General features: G+C 42.0%; 1 protein-coding gene across 3 annotated transcripts in view; it reads left to right on the plus strand.

The window, feature by feature from the left end:
• The first annotated feature begins 12,085 nt into the window (after nucleotides 1-12,085).
• Nucleotides 12,086-17,609, plus strand: part of PFKP (phosphofructokinase, platelet) — a 43,287-nt gene continuing 37,763 nt past the window's right edge. For all 3 annotated transcript variants that reach the window (XM_058821254.1, XM_058821236.1, XM_058821246.1), the window contains exon 1: nucleotides 12,086-12,432. In XM_058821254.1, coding sequence (XP_058677237.1) covers nucleotides 12,348-12,432 — 85 coding nt within the window. In that variant the 5' untranslated portion in view covers nucleotides 12,086-12,347. The remainder of the gene's footprint in view (nucleotides 12,433-17,609) is intronic.

The following is a 17,609-nucleotide window of genomic DNA, read 5'->3' on the forward strand; positions in this document are numbered from 1 at the left end:
GTACACACTATGAAACATCATCTTTGGAATAGACAAAATTTATTCTTTTTTCTTCTATTTGAAGTCTCTAGCATGCACAAATTTAAAACTACTCTTTTCTAGTACTCTTTTCACTAGCATGCAGAAAATTTAAAACTACTCTTTTCTAGTACTTTCTTCTAGGACTTATGTCCAGCAAATATAATTTTATCTGCCTAGAGGAATTTGTAATATCAAAATTTAAGCATAGCTTACTTTACCTGTTGAGTATTCACACTCAAAATTTCATCTTAAAAGCATCTTTGTGAAACCTTATTCCTCAGTAGCAGCCTTGATAATTACAAGAAGTGTGTATATCCTCAGATGTAGCAAGCACAATCTTTTAAGTAAAGAACATATTAAAAGTATAATACTGGAAGTTGACTAGCAATACTGTATTATATAAACATCATTTTTACTGAGACCAGATTAATGAGTCTTCAATTCCAACCTATGAAAGAGATGAGAGTGGTCACTCTTTCCAACATACATGCAGATCCGTGATAACACTGAAAGTTTTCACCCTGCATTCTTATTTCCATAGGCTTTTCCCAATATCATGTGATGTAATTTGATTTTAAACTCTTCCCTAGTCTGTATTGGATAACCAGCATCATTAAAAGTCTAAAAGTACCCTTGTTATAGTCTGAACTGATAAATGTAATGAAGCACATAGCACAGTTTGGTTTGTCACTCAGATTCAGCATGAACATTTTAGTGTAGCTGATATAGTAAGAGCTCCTAGCTGCCTTTGACCCAGCTATCTCTCAAGAAATGCACCTGGTGGCATACAGGAACGGCAAAAATAGCAGGAGCAAGTTTAAATGGCATATTTATGCTATTAGAATGTGACAACCAAAATATACACTAGTTATTTGATGTTTGGAGTTTTAATCCACTCCATTTGCACAGAGGCATCTCAAGAGGGACAGGGAAGAGCAGCATGAGGCAAAAAGACACAAATGGGAAAATTCTGCTTACTGCTGATTTTAATCAGCTATAGCAACTGAGCTGTTGTTCAGTTTTTAACATAAACTCACAGCTGGAAACAAGAAGGAATGAGTGCCACAAACCAGCTTCTAGACATTAATGAGAATACATGGCTTTCAGTTTAATCTGAGCTAACCACAGCATTGGAAGAAAGCAGCCCCACATTGCCTTTTTATGTGATCTTCACTCAGACATAGCAGATGAAAAAACCTTGCAACAGCACAGCCTGTTACAGGCTGGGGGAGCTACTTGTAGGCTAATAAGAGAAAAAAAGCTGCTCTGAATTATACTCCAGAGAACTCTTCTTCGTCCCTGATCATGACAGAGAGCTTCCATTTAGCTTAAGCTCGTATGAGTCAGTCCACACTGCACATCAAAACACTAATAGCTCATGGTGCTTTGATGAAGGGATTTTATATTGTTTTGTTGGACTTTGTTAGCAACACACTCTTCACGTGAAAGTCTTATTGCTGTAATCATCCTAAGTCTAATTTGCTTTAGATAATTTTGAAATGCTTAGAGAAAAATGGTAAGGATTTTATAGCAACCATGTTGCTCTTTACAAGTTACTTTTAATACTTGATCCACTGTCATACTACGATATTATTAAATTCCACTTCTTGAAACCACTCAAGTCTAGTACAATTTAATAGTCCCGTTTTCTCTAGCTAGCTTGGAATACCAAATGTTTTTTCTAATGGGAACTGTTCACAGACAACACTCTTTCTGACAAACAGAACAGCAGTTCTGCAATAAAGAAGCTTTATAGCTAAAGCTCTTTCCTTTTCATGTTTTTATATTCTCACCCCATCCTTTTTCCTTCTTCACTTGCATTTCCCATGAATATACCACAACTGCACATCAGAAAAACCTAGCAAAGTCTAGCTGAGTTATCAAGTTGTTTTCCAAGTAAGACTTTTCTTGCAGCATGGAGTCCTGAAAATAATTCCATCATCAACAATCTGAGTTCATAAGACAGTCTCACCAGAAATACAGAATTTACCTGGAACCCCAGCTTCCCCTCTAGAAGGGCAGGTCTAGCACAGAGGAACATGTTTAGCCTTTGTCCAGCTCAGCAGATTCACAATTCTTTCTAACTCAGCCTTGAAACTTAAATGGACACATGGCTCCAACGTCTCAACTGTAAACTTGCATAGGGGTCACTTCAAAAACCATCCAGATGCAAAATCCTGTGCAATATTTTCTAGAATGATCCTTCTTGAGCAGACAGGTAGGACCAGATAACCTTCCAGCCTTAGCCACTCTGCTTTCCTCTCTTTTGTCGCAGAACTGAATGTTATTGGCAAGAATGACCTGCTGTTCCTGTTAATGAGAGTGAACATTCTGCTCCTGCTATTTAAACACTGTCCATCTTTTTTTTTTTTTTTGAATAACTTCTGCCTCTTAATAAATATAGATAATATAGGTAAAATTGCCAGCGAATATTAAACATTACAGATAAAATAATGAAAATATTATTTCCATATGGTAGTCTCTTACATCTGAATTCTTTATTCCTGGTCAAAGACATTTTCTTATTAAACTCTCATATCCTGAAAGATATAACCAGATGCAATGTTCATTTTTAAGTACAATATTTACATGGCAAAATTATTTAAAGCTAATTTGGAAACTACTTCAAATTGTTACTCATGTTATCTCATAAGGTTTAACTTTGAATGCCTAACCCAGAGCAGAGGGGAAACTGTGCTGCAAACCTGATGATGTGAACTCATTACAAGGCTGAAAAGGTTGTAAAACTGAATCAGCTCCACGATAAAGGAACAGAGTACAAATCTCCCATTTGCCCTCCCCGTGTGATCTGTGTGCTGGATTTGTGCTCAGCAGCCTCTCCCTCCCACACTGCACCTTTCCTCCTAAGGATGGTTATTGCTGTTTTTGCAGGTGTTTGCTGACTGACAAGCCATGGAAGTAATCGCTGCTCCAGACTTGGCTGCGTGCTGCCAGACCTACTCCACAAGTCATATTCACTTTCATTTTCAGTGCTGGCCTAACTCTGTAGCAAAATCCCCTCCTTTAATGACATCATCTACAGCAGCAGGCACTGTGGCCTCTTCTCAGGGGGCATGGCTTTTGGGAAATTGTGGCCCTAACACCTGCAAAGAAAATGCCTGTAATTTCAGTAATTTTGGTCTCTTCATGCTTCTAACAACTCTCTTACCTGCACAAGGAGGTACCCCTTGGGTCTGAATCTGTCAGCTATAAAATTTTTCCTCTTTTCTCATTAATCACAATCCTACACTGACTCATGCTGTTCACCTACACAACTGCACAGTAAGAATTTCCTCACAGGAGCCCAAATTTCTAAAACGACACCGGTTCTTTCTTAAACAAAATTATTTTCAGGCCAGCTGTAACTTGCTTGGCAGTGGAACCACCTGTGTAAGCCCCACCTGATGCTTTTAGCCTGTACCTGACATTCTTCCCTTCCATGGAAGATGCTATACCATGCTCCAAAGTACATCCTACACTGGGACACAGAGGAGGAGATAATTCAAGTACACCTTCTGATCCCCTGGATGAAAAAGGTTGAAGAGAGCTACACCAAAACACTTGTGAATGCAATAGGAGACCTGTGCCAACCTTCCTCCACCTCTGAGATTCTAAAGGCAAGCTGCTGTGTGAGGCATTTGGTCTCAGCAGCAAATGGGTCACTCAAGGTCAAAGAAACACTGCCTTCCTGGAAGGGAAATGAGCAGCCTAAGAAAATTGACTGTAAACATTGAACATTAAATGTGCTCCATCTATGCCTGATCCAAACAATCACCATTCAATTTACTCACAGTATGCCGTCTACTTTCACATAATGATGCTAATGGTAGTACTCAAATGTATTTTGAAAGAACCTTGGTCACTTACAAAAACAATCAAATAAATCAATTTTTCTTCATTTAAATTCTAAGGGGATTCAAGCAATTATTATGTGAGTAAGAAAAAAAAAAACAAAAAGGCAAGAAACCAGATATTTAATATGTTTGTATTTGGATATTTATTATATTTGAGCACTGGCTCAAACTCTTAAATTCTTCAATTCTATGCTACACAGAAGTTTACAACACTATTTTTTCTGTAAATAAAAGCAAACCCAACCTGGTTTGGACTTTTTACTCAGCTCTGTTCCATAGTTTAAATATGCCACTTAAATTCTCAGTTATACCTGTAAACTATTTCTAAACTGGGGGTTCTGGCATAGGCAATATGTTTGGGCTGTTTTTTGGGGTTTTTTTATTGTGCTTGACTTTTTTTCAGAGGGGAGGGTGGGGGTTGTGCCACAGAATCCGAGATTAGACTTTTTCCTGTGCTGTTCTGTGTGAGGGATGCATACAAATGCATTTTCCAAGGAATTCAATATTAAATACATCTTTGCTAACTTATTAAATTTCAGAGACAAGGAGAAATGGGATGTTATTAATTCCCCTCACAGGAAGAAAACAGATCACATTGCATGAGGCATCCAGACTGGCTTCTTGCAAATGAAAATGGCTCTGCCACTTATTACAGGCTATATTTTTAATTCTGTAAGGGAAGCATTACACTTTTTTCATCCTCTGTTATGATATTAAATCAATGCCATAGAAATATTTAGAAGCAAGAGTACGAAAATTGTAGCAGTTAACTACTATATTAAAACTAACAATGGGAGTGAAAAAACCTGTTATTCTTATCTTCAATTTAAGAAGAAAGGAGGAAAGAGGTGGGAAGAAAGTGGAAAGTAGTGAAAGCAAGGAGAAAAAGAAAATGGATGATAAGAAAATACATTAAAGGAAGGAAAGGAAGGCAAAGACTGCTCTTGAAATGCTAATTATTTGGATGGAATACCTTACTTCATTGCATTCTCTAGGTACTTGTAATCTCTCTCAGAACCTACTGGCTGCTAACAAACGTGTAATGATGATCCCACTCTCAGCTCTGGTACCAAAATTGTTTTTTCTAGTCTCCTCAGTCTTGCAAACACAACTCTGTGGCACGGTACTCCCCAGAGAGTTTTCGAAAGAGACAAAAACGTCCTGTACACTCTGGAACACATTCCATTTACAGCAGTTATGCTGTCCCTCCACCTCACTGCCCCCCAGATCAATGTCTCCATTAGGCTTAGGCAATTTTTACTCTTAATTCGAAGACACCATGCTGAACAAGAGCCTTTGGAGGACTAGGGTCACATAATGTACAATAAAATCTGCAGTCGTGTATCACTCTGTCCATCTGAGCAGTCTGTCACTAATGGCTGCCTGAGGTCTCCACAACCACCTAAGTTATTTTAAGCTTTGCTGGAGCTGCCATTTTCAGGCAAGGCACAAAACTGCAAAGAAAACATGCACAATCTCTATTGCAAAGAGTGAAATCTATCCTCAAAGGTAAAGTAAACCAACAAGAAATATATCTCAAATCCATTATTTAACAGCACAAATAAAAGCAATATAAATTCTCACACTTCAGCAAAAGCATTTGGTAAGTAGGAAGTTGAGGATTTACACTGCAATGGACAACAAGGTCTTCTATTTAACTCTCATGTATTACAAAACATAAAGATTGCAAACTATAAGCCACAATCAGTTTATTTTTAAATAAAATAAAATTCTCCAGTATTACAAGAACTGTTGAATATTTGGGGGAACTACTGCACAAACAAGTATTTGGGAGGACTGCATTCTTAATTCATCATATCAGTAACCGTGTATATGTAACATTTATAATACTTCAACTATATTGCCATGATAACTCTGTAAAATTCTATTCTTTGTGGAAGGGAGCAACCATTGTGATGCTTGTAAAATATCAGAGCTTACATTTAGGAATGAAGTTACACTAACCAATCAAATTAATGAGATCAGATCATTACTAATGGTAGCATTTTTTGAAATATAGTTATGAGCACATAGTTTTAAGTAGAAAAACATTCCTTTGATTTTTTGGTTGTTTTTCTCTTAGACATAAAAATGATTCTTCATGTCATAAAAAAGGAGAAGAGACTACTGTCTCCTTGAGCAGACCTAAGTTGCACAAATCATCTACATTCTTTATCTTTCCTGGTTCTTTCAGACTTTTCCCCTTGCAGGTATTTCCATCAATCCTGCTAAGGGAAGGAACAGAGAAAGCTTCAAGCCAAATTATCCATTTGGCCCCAATCCACATAAGCACTTAGTTGATGTGCTCTGTATTTGTGTCTTTTCAGAAACAAGTGGCTAAACATTATTCTAACCAAACTCTGTCAAGGAATATGATATAACAAATCTTCAGAGAACTCCTTAATATCATTCACTCTTTAACAGTGGTGACCTCCATGTAATACTCCATAATGCACACCTTTATATATATATATATATATATATATATATATATATATATATATATATATATATATATATATATAGTCTAACACTTCAGTTAGGAAGGCATGCTCAATGAGATAAGTCTTGTCCAGGTACATTGAAGCCTTCCTCCACAATCTGCCCACCAATCAAGAGGACATTTTCTGGATGGGGACACTCCAACCCTCCTGGTGAAGTTGTTCCAAGGATTCAGTAATTCAGAAGTACTGTACAAAAGGATAATACCACCTATAATAAATTAGGGCATTCATCTAAAAGAAAGTTCTGCATTTTAGACAATGTTCTAAGGTTACTGTTCACATTTTTACACTTACCATCAAACGAAACAAACATAATTTGAGAATTATCTCATGAATAGTAAGAATTCTCCTTGGTATCTCAAATCCTTTCACACTAGTTAAGAGAAAGCTGCAGAACTATCACATTCTGAGAACACATGAGTAGTCCATATCCTTTTAATGCAGACTGTGAACATGTATACATGGCCCTACCCATATCCCAATACATACCTTTTGTGGCTCACACTACAGCAAGTTTGCAAATTATCCTGTGGTACCAAATGATGGCTCACTGTGGAAATTTTCTAGGAAAGGGTTTCATTTTCTTCGCCCCCAAACCTGGAGAAATAGCTTAGTCAATTGTATGATTGATTAATTGACTAATTAGCACGTTTCCTCGTATTGAAGTGTTCAGCAGGTTTTTTCCTGTTTCTGAGGATTTTTAAACCTCTGAGCAATTATGATACATGTATGACTAGCATGGCTCAATTTTTCCAAAAAGAGTGTATCTTACACCATGTATCTTTTACAGTAACACAGATCCTCTTTGGTCTGCAATAATTTTGGGTGGTATTTAGCTCAGTTGTGAATTTTCCTACCCAATAAAACATAAAGAATAATGCACTTTTCAATTAGGAAGTGGACTCCAGGTCACATCAAACCACAGAAAGATGAGGTTTTAGGGGTTTAGAACTTGGTTGGGTTTTTTTTTCAATAATCAAAGTTTGAAAGTTAGATAACCTAGACATATATAGCATGTTGTTTGATGGCAGCATTAAGCAGTAAATTTAGGAGCCGGCAGCAGGAGGAAGGAAAAACAGTGACACATAATGAACCTGTTGGGCACAAATTAAAAGTGTGTATGTGTCATTTAAGAAATCATACATGAATTTACCAGAGAACAAATAATATCAAGGCTAAAGACCATACTGACATATTTTCCATATAACTACTTATAGAACATTTTCCTTAAAACCCCGGAGGCTTCCAAACTACTATAAGCTGAACAATAGCTTTTGGTTTTAAAGCTATATAACAACACTCCCATTCAGAATGTTTTGGCTAGCATTTAATTTGCTACTGATTTATCATGTTTTACATTTAGATTCTAAGATAAAAACAGAGTGGAAGAAATTACTTCTAGAAAGTACTGTTCAATCATTGTCTTTTATATTTTTATTAACAGTTATAATTACGTAAACATAGGAATTAAATTTGTGCTTTTCATTTACAGAAGTACCATTAAAAACTCTTGTACTTTTATTTCAGTGGGAATTTATTCAATGCCTTAAATTTGTACCTAATCTTTCAAGTGAAGAATCAGTTACAGCAAATTCAAAGCAACAGCCATTTGACATTCAAGAAAAGGTTGTAGCTCATGTTCAACACATGATTTTCCTTCATGATGAATATATGGTAATGTTTTGTCGTTCCTCACTGAAAACAATAAAAAATCCTCTATAGCTGACATGTAGGACCAGGAAATATTGTCGTACGGGAAGTAGGGGAGTATTATGAAAAAAACCAGTCAGTTCTCTTAAAGAAATCACTGTCACCATCTGCTCAGAAATGATATCTAAATGACTTATTAGTTCCTTCTTTTCATGCTTATCTGTGCATTCCATGACTAGCCTGCATAATTTCAAAATGCCAGAATTTCTGTAAATTCTTCCATCTGATTTTCTGTTCTCTGCCTGGTTTTTAATAATACTAAAAAGTTGAATATGCAGAATTTATTTGTCTTTATGATTCCAAAGTGTCATGAAAGAAAGACAGCTGAGCAGAAGAAACAACTCCTCCAAGAACTTTAGACAAACTTGGAAGTGTGGGCTCAGGTACCACAGATGCCAGAAAATCCACACCCTAGAAAGGTCTAGCTGTAGAAAACTGTTTCAGCTGTCTGGAAATCCATTCTTTCAGTTCTAGTATCCATGCTGTAATCTCATTCTCTTTGGGCATAACTTGTTCTTCCCAGGTGAACCTGATTTCAGTGGAAAATGCTGTGCTGGATGTGGTACTGGGTGCACCTGTGGTATCACACCCAGAAGATGAACTGTACAGTTTAAAGCAGCACCTGTAATGATGCTGGTGTAGCAAGGGAAGGTGGGTAGCAAGCCAATGTTAAATGGTCAATCAGGATTTTTTAGGTCATGATAAGATTCAAAGATGGGCAGATATGCTTGACCTATATGGCACAGGGAACAAACAGGAAATGTGAAAAGGATGCACCAGACCACCTGCAATGGTATCAGAGAACAGTCAAACTCACCTGCCCTCTCTGTTCCAGGTAAACTGGTTCCATTTAGTATCACAGTAACAGGACAATTATAACAGCTAATGTAGTGTGCAAATGACCTGCTGAGGCTTTATTCAGATACACAGTTTATCTGAAAAGAGCCTATTCTCTCAGTGTCAGTATGATTTATACATGTGTACCTAGCTGCATTAACAATATCCCACAAGGCTAACACTGTTTCCCCCAACAATCTTCAACCCTTAAGCCAGGCAGTCACTCACTCTTAAGATTATAGGCAATTGTATTGCTGGAAGATATTTAAGTGTATCAAGACAGCCTCAGGAACAAACAGTTCCAAATCCATTCCTCTCCTCCCACCTCTAAAAACCCAACACAGCCAAAACACAATTCTTCCCCGACAGCTCTGTTGAAGAACAAGGAGTAGCTATAATAAATGATGAAAATATTAGCAGATTCCTTGTTACACGAGGGAGAAAAAAAATAATCACAAGTTTAATTGTACAATAGAGCAACTGAAGAAAAAAATACTTTCAGAAAATAGGAGCTCCTTAGCATCGAGGTTGTATTGGGAAGCAACAGGGACACATCTACTTCCAGACAAAGTGTGAATGTTATAGCTACAGTGAATAGCCATTTTTAATAGATGCACCAAGCAAACACTAGGAACAAGAAGTTGTCTTTGTCAAAGTGGTCCTGAGATGACAATGGTCCTTCGTCCATGGTGCTAAAATAGTCATAATAGTTTCTACCAGCAATAGACCTTCTTGGTTTTACAGGTTTTGGATCAAGTCCTGAATCACTCTGTTGAAGAATGCAATGCAAGTTGTTTTCCATTACCATCTGTATGGCAGATTACCTTTGCCAGGTGGGCAGTTTGCTTTATCTCTCTCTTTGAGTGACCACATTCACACCTCCCTCGGGAGGGGACATTGCTGATAACAGACTATTGAATGCCAGTGCATGACTGATAAGAACTGTAACATCCCACTGGGAGATGCTCTGCCCAGAGGGAGGAGCCAAGCATTGCTCCCCAGATACAATCCAGAGGTTTTTGAGACACCAGCATGGCTTTCTCCATGGGATTCCCCAGAGAAACAGCAGCTGCCTCTTCTTCTTCCATGGGATCACAGAGGAAGAATACATCCTTCTCTACAGATCCCCTTTGCTCCAACAGAAACACACCTGACACTGCAGGAGGGCTGCAGCCACATTTCCAATGGGACTGCCACCAACACCCTGACCCACAGGGTGTCAGGCTGGGTTCTGACTCTCAGTGTTGTTCTAGTGTACTGCATTGTTTATTTTATCTTTTTTTTTATTTTCCCTATTAAAGAACTGTTATTTCCTGCACCCATATTTTTGCCTGAGAGCCCCTTAATTTAAAATTTATAGCAATTTGGAGGGGTGGGGAGGGTTTACATTCTCCATTTCAGGGGAGGCTCCTGCCTTCCTTAGCAGACTCCTGTCTTTCCACACCAAGACACACTCAAATACCTTAATTCAGCTTTTGCAGAGTTATTCTCAAATAAAATAACATGATTTCAAATCAAACCAAAATCTTTTGAACACAGCGTGATTTAAGGATTCTATAAGAGAAGTTCACTACCATTATAATCTGTGACTCAAGACTTCAGATTCAGGAAAGAATACAGCAAATTCCCTACAGAGATATTAATGTTCATGGTATGCAATCTATTTGTCAATGAATCGTTTCTGTTTGTCAGATCACACTCATTACAGTCTTGGTGTAGATTTGCAAACTACAAAAAGTGTGGGCTGCCCACACGCTAGGTATAAGTATCCATTTTCAGGTATGGCTTCAAACACTTATCTATGAGTAATTTTGACTGAACTACTCAAATGACTGTACTTCCACATGTGCCTGTGTGAAAGCTGACAGGATGAGCACGTGTATTTTTACGATGTGAGTTGTCTGTGATGTGATGAAGACATTGAATAAAACCAGTAATTAACACAGCAATTAAAACATAAAACTCGAGTCAGCATTTTGATGCTGCTCCTGACTCTCTCCCTGACTTGCTTTATTATTTCGTGCAAGTAAGCTGGCCCGATTTCGCAAATACTTTTACTTATGCAAAGTACCACAAACAACTGTATAGAGGGTAATACAGCTTTATTTGCCTAAATTACCAAAACTCGTGTGAGTACGCACGCTGCTATGATCAAGAGAATTACCCTGCCAGCGTGGGGTTACAATACAGGGAGTTTAAGAGCGCACTTAAGTAGTAGTACTTAGCACTAACCACTCCCCAGGCAAAAGCATCACGGCATAAGAGGAGGACGAAAAGAAAGGCAGGAAGATTGCGATTCCCACCCAGAGCAATTCCTCCCAGCTGCTTTGCCTCTGTTGCTCTCTGACTCTCTGACTCAAACTCTGTCTCAGTCGCCAATACTCACAGAATTCCTGTTCCTACCGGCGCCTGAACGCCCACTGCGGGCTATGGAGCCTCAGCGGGAGCACACACCTGAGGAGCATGAGAGGCCAGAGGAGCAGAGCTCGGGGCCTCAGGGTGTCCCTGCCCGCCCCCGGGCCACGGATCCTGCCAGACGCGGCCAGGAGCCGTCTGTCTGTCCGTCCCGCATTCCCAGCGGGAATGAGCCGCGCTCTCCGCACCCTGCCAGAGCCTTCCGAGCAGCAGCCGGGCGGGCCAGCGAGCCCGAGCCGCCCGAAGGCATCGGGCTGCGAGGAACCGACACGCTGGAAGCGGATTCCCCCCTCGAGCCTCCGGCAGAGCCGTGAGGGCGGCGGGAAGCCGCCGGAGAGCCTCCGCTGAAGGGGCTGCCCGGGGGAGCCGCAGGCGCGACGGAGACACGCGGCGTTCCTCAGCCGCTACTGCGGGGAGGATGAGCCAGCTCTAGCCAACACAACTCCCTCCCCCGCACTGCCGCCGTGCCAAGGCGCCAGCCATGTTCCCGCATCGCCCCCACCTCGGGCGCCGGGAAGGAGCGGGGGAAGGGGAAAGAGGGCGGGGAGGCGGCTCCGGGACTCCCGCCCCGCTGGGGCCGCCCCCGCCCACCTGCCCGCGCCCTCGCCCCGCTCGCGGCGCCAGCTCGGCCGCTGATTGGCCGCGCCGCCCGCCCGTCAGCGCCGCTCCCGCAGGGCTGAGGGGGCGGGGCCGCGCCGCGCCGTCAGCGGCGCGCGGGGAGGGCGCGGCGGCGGGGCAGAGCGGGGGGCGGCGGGTGAGAGGAGCTTAAGAGCTGCTGCTCGGCTCGCTTTTTTTCCCGGGATTTTGCACACAGTCTCGCCCCTTCCCTCAGGTTTTCTGCAGAGATTTACGTGCCGGTGACCACGCACCCACACCGGGCTGCTCGGGCTCTTTTCCCGCAGAGGCCGAACGCTCGGTCCAGCGGAGCGGGGGCAGACCCCGGCGGCCAGGGGCTCCCTCAGCGACCGCGCTCCGCCTCGCCCGCCGGTGCCGCTCCCGCAGCGCCATGGATCACCAGCCCAAGTTCTTCGAGAACCTCTCGGGCGCCGGGAAGGCCATCGCGGTGCTGACCAGCGGCGGCGATGCCCAAGGTAACGGCTCGCACCGTTTACTCCGGAAGCACGGGGAGGACGAGGGGAAGGAGCCGCGGGGGAGCTGCGGGCACGGTGGGGAGTGGGGGCAGCTGGAGGAGAGGGCGAGGAGCCCCTGGAGGGCGGTGTGAGGGGCAGGAAGGAAGGAAGGGCCTCCCCGGCTGGCCGGGCGCCCATGAGGGAGGCCGGGGTAACAGCGTGGGCTGCTCCAGGGCTGGTGTCGGCAAGCCACGGTGCGGCACATGGAGGGAGTGGAGAGAGGGCTCTGGGAGCGGCTCACACGGGATTGCAGTGGTGCTCGGGTTCCTCTTTCCGTGCTGGCCTTCGACCCGGCTTTCCTACTAAGCGCATTTAAAAGATAAATCATTTTTGCACGGCTTGGGCTCTTAAGGTTCAAACATCCCTTCTTCCCTTCTCACCCCTTTTTCCCCGGTTCAAACATCCCTTCTTCCCTTCTCACCCCTTTTTCCCCTCTCCCTCCCTCTCCACGTTTCCTCTGCCCCAGGCTGGGCAAGGGAGAGGGTAGAAACGCTGCTGCAGTAACTTTTACTACCGAGCTGTCTGGTTCCCTGGGGAGATGGTGGGGTGAGGAGGGATGGCTGATGCGAGCGGGGGAAGAAGAGGTCGTGCTGCCCTGCACGGCGGGTGGGAGGCTTGGCTGCGCTGCTGGGGCTCTGCCAGCCCTCGCCTCATCTGCTTTTCACTTCGTTTTGGCACCAGCAACACGTTTATGTTCCTACCCGTGGTTTAGAACGCTCAGATGGTGGTTTACTTTCCCACCCTGTAGGAGTATGTTAGAAACGTGTCTCGCCTTCTTAAATCTCTTCAGTGTAGAGGAAGTCGTAGCTACTACAGGACAGGGCGAACAAAAGACCTGCAGACATTAAGAAGGATGGCAAAGAAAAGAGGCTCGATCACAATATACCTAGTCAAGAATCCATTTTTTTTTACACTTTAGTTTCTCCTTTCCTACCAGAATGGGTCATTTCCAACTCAGCATATTCTGTGATTCTATGGTAATAGTTTAAAGTTTCAGTTAATTAAGATTTCAAACACGCAACGCTCCGTGCTGTTCGAGAGGACTCTTGCTCTGCTTATACGAGGAGAGTTGCTAAAAGGAATTATCATTGATTGAACACCTTCTCTTAATTTACAGTTGGTTTACTTTGTTTTTTTCGCCGGGACTGTCTCGAGAGTACTTTCGCTTAAAGAAGCAGCGGCACTCGTTCGCGTTTGTGAAGAGGATGGGGGGTGGGAGCCTCTCCTTTCGTTCTGCTTGGGCTCGGTGGGTTAGGGACCGATCTCTCCGCAGATTTTACACGGGGAGGTGCCGGGACGAGCCCGCAGCCTCCCCTCTCCCCCTCTCCCCTTCCCCGGGTTTCCCGGCGCGTCCATGCGGTGGTGGCTTGCATGGACCAGTGTCTCCCTCCCTGCTTCCCTCCCTCCTTCCCTCCGCCGGTGTGTACGTGATCCGCTGCGAGTCGCTGCAGATTCCGCCTCTTTGCGTCATCTGGGCTGGGAGAAGCATCCTCCCTCCCCCTGCCCGCAGGAATAACGGGGAGCCCCCGGGTTTACCTAGGATTAGCCGAAACTCTAATCGGGATGAAAGGGATTTGTTGCCATCGAGGAGGAAAATGTTGCAGTTCTGGATGGAAAAAACAAATCGATGCGGTTAAATGGCTTCTCTTACCCCTCGGTGGGGCTACACTTGTTCAAGTTTTAACCAGTTTGCCCTCAGTGACATCGGTTCCACTGCTATATGATTCTAGGAGGAACCGAGAATCTGAGCATCCCTGTGTTAATGGTCTGGTGGCCAAATCGCCATTTTCATTTAAAAGTGTGGCAGGGCACTGCCTGAAGCAGCAGTAGCGTGCTCAGCAAGAGGCTGAGCCCTGCAACTTGCTTCCGCGTGGCTGGAGATTATATAATGCAGCAGCAGATGCATCTCCTTTTATAAAGTACTAATCTTCGCTGGCTCCTGTGTGAATTAAGGCATTTGAAGGACTTGCAGAATCCACGGGTAACATCCAGACTTTACATCTGGCGGATTGCCACAGAAGCACGGAGAGTTCCAAAGTAACAGCCTATGAAAGTTACTGTCTAAGGACTGGGGTTGTCACAAAGACCAAAAAAAGTAAACTGGATGCCTTCCAAGCTGTTTCACTGGCAGCATTGTTGCCCTAACTTTGAAGAACAAGGAAATAACCTTCCCAGCATTTTAGAACTTGATCATTTTACCTGAATCACGCAACACAGCGTGTGTGACCATAACCCTTTACTATCTTGGTAGCAGCAGAGATGTGTAAAATAAGCAGCCTCAAGTCAGTTTGAAGGTTAGGAGTTAACCAAGGGACAGAATGAGTCATGCCCTGTCAAGGTCATTTGCCCTTTGGAGGACAGAGTGTACATGTGTGAGAGAAGTGAAGTCCTGAAGTACACGGAGAAGGAAGTTGCTGTTACTGCTGTTTGAAAATAATCTGTTCCAGCAAAGTGTAGGTGAGGCAAAGCTGCTGACTCAGAAGTAGGCGAAAAAGTTTTAGGAATAAAGTTCCAGTCTTCTGTTTTGTTATAGATTTGTCAGACACTAAAAGTTTTCAAAATATATGTAATCCAAACTAAACTCACAAACAATTGGGTAGAAAAAAAAAACTGTTAAACACAAAATCTTTATATGTGCTAGTATTTAGATTGGGCTGTAAGTCTGAGCACAGACTAAAATACACGTAAAATTATTTTAAGGTGAAATTAATCCCTTTGTTGTTATTTGTACTTCTAATAACTTAAAAGTAGAGTTATGTAAATTTCACAAGGCTTTCTATGTAAGTTTTCAGTTAGTTCCCTGCATTGCTGCTACTTCCTTGAAAGTTTCATTTTTCTTTTTTGTTTTTCTACATGTAGAATTTTAAAGACTATAGAATATGTATGTGTCATACTGGACTTTTTTTCTTTGTGGAGTTAAAGAATTTATCAGTGATTGGTTTCACAGGAAAAAAAGATCTCTCTTTAGTATGCTTATAATATGTATAAATACTAAACTTGACAGTATCACTTCAGCTAACCAGCTGTTAAATTGTGAGCTAAAAATGGACTTTCCACTGTAATCACAAGTACCTTGAGAGGCAAAAGAAGTTCTGACAATCAATTCTCAATATTTATGGGTTGGTTCAGTTTCTGGAGCATTTCTAAATTGTACTGGTTGCAGCTCAGGAAGGTGGTTTAATAAATGGGGTTTAATAAGTCACACTTCTCACTTTGTTGGATTCTCTGGCCATTGTGCTTCAGGTCATGAAGTGCCCTGGCTGACTTTTCTGTGGGTTGGATTTTCTGTGGGTTGGATTTTCTGTGGGTTGGATTTTCTGTGGGTTGGATTTTCTGTGGGTTGGATTTTCTGTGGGTTGGATTTTCTGTGGGTTGGATTTTCGGTGGCTTGCCCGTGGCTGCGCAGGCAGCCCTGCCCACCGTAGGTGCGCGACGTTCGCGCGTCAATGGCTCTTGGCCTCCCGGGAGCCGTTCCGGACCGCGGTGGGTACAGGAAGCGTCGTGGGAAGCTGTGACAGAAGGTGATTGTGCACGCCTGGGGAAGGATGTGCTTGTGGCTCTGAGGCTGCTGCCCAGCCAACTGACTCAAGGTGGTTGTCTGAACAGGGCCATGTTGTTTTTCAGACAAACTCAAAGATTCAGTGCTGAGGAGGACAGCACAAGTAAGGGGTGTGATGCTCTGGAATATCATAGCCCATCCTGCTGAAATAAAGAGCTTTGTATCCCTACGTTCAAAGCGTTCCAGGCTTCCCAAAAACCAAACCCAAGCAAACCAAAGTTCCAAGTCTCTGTTAGTAGTGTAGATATACAAGTTTTGTCCTGGTGACATAGACTGGAAGAAGAAATCTTGGCACTGAACAGATGAAAAAGCTCAGCTCCTTCAGCAAATACTGGGTTTAAAAACAACTTAAAAAAAACCCTGAAGAAGCCTTTTGGATTCCAGAGCTTTGGGTAATACCACTGACCATGACTATGGAACCATGCTCTTGAAGCATTACAGGCTGAGGACGTATTTAATATAGTAGTGTAAATGCATTGATCTTGTCTGGGTGGCAAAATTTCTTTTTCCACCATAAGCTTCTCAACTAATACAGTAAAATAAATATATTTTTTTTAAAGTCACAAGCTAAAACAACCCATACTCTTCTTATGACATCCAAATTAGAGTTTATTTGTTAACACTTATGTGATTTGAACATAGTCACAAGGAATTTTTGAATTCTAGACCCCCTCAGAGGCACCTTTTCCAGCTAAGAATAGTGCATGCAAATAGACATGTATATAAAATGCATATATATGTGTCTATAGACAAGATAAGTACTATTTGTATGTAAAATTAAGGAATGCAGTTATTAATGGATGAGTGTAACTGTATCAATGCATTTAGTATTTTTGAGAAGCTGCTTCTGTAATTAGTGGATTTAATGGTTGAAACTGGTTTCTTAAGATTTTTATTTTAATTTTTAAGAAGGAGATGCATTTGCCATCTGCAATTGTATATATTTGTGCTGTAGAATGTTCTGATCTAATACAGTTGGTGTTCAGGAAAATTGTGTGATGTTTTCTTCATGTATCTAGAATAATTACTGTGATTCTATTCAGTAAAATCTGTAATGTAATTAAAAGTAAATCAAACAAATTCAAGTTGTGTTTTTATTGATTTGTTCAGTTCTTGTATTTGTCTCCTTCTCTTTTGATGATTATAGACTCTTACTGACATAACCATTTACATATTTGAATAAAATCTTCCTGTTTGGTAATGTTTAGACATTTTCCTTAGTGATTTTTGCTATATAGTCTTTTAAGTCTGAATCTTTATTCAGGGTAGCACTGAAACATATGTGCTGAGTCATTAAGCCTGCGTTAAAGCCAATGTTTATCTTTAAAATTGGTGATACTTTATTATTTCTTGATGCTTGTCCAAGATGCATCGTTTTGCTTTTGAATGGTTTATGTTACAGTTATTTATTTAAAGGCATGTCTAGCTGACTAAAGCAAGGCAAACTTGGCTTAAGCACAAACTCATGTAGAACCTCCTCTCTTGTAATGGTGCAAATGCACGTGGACGAGGACGTAGGCACAAGAGAGGGGTACTCTTTAGGAGGCAGAGAGAGCCCCTGAAATAATGTAAAGATTTC

Source organism: Ammospiza caudacuta, chromosome 1 (assembly GCF_027887145.1).
Source record: "Ammospiza caudacuta isolate bAmmCau1 chromosome 1, bAmmCau1.pri, whole genome shotgun sequence".
NCBI classification, from domain to species: domain Eukaryota; kingdom Metazoa; phylum Chordata; class Aves; order Passeriformes; family Passerellidae; genus Ammospiza; species Ammospiza caudacuta.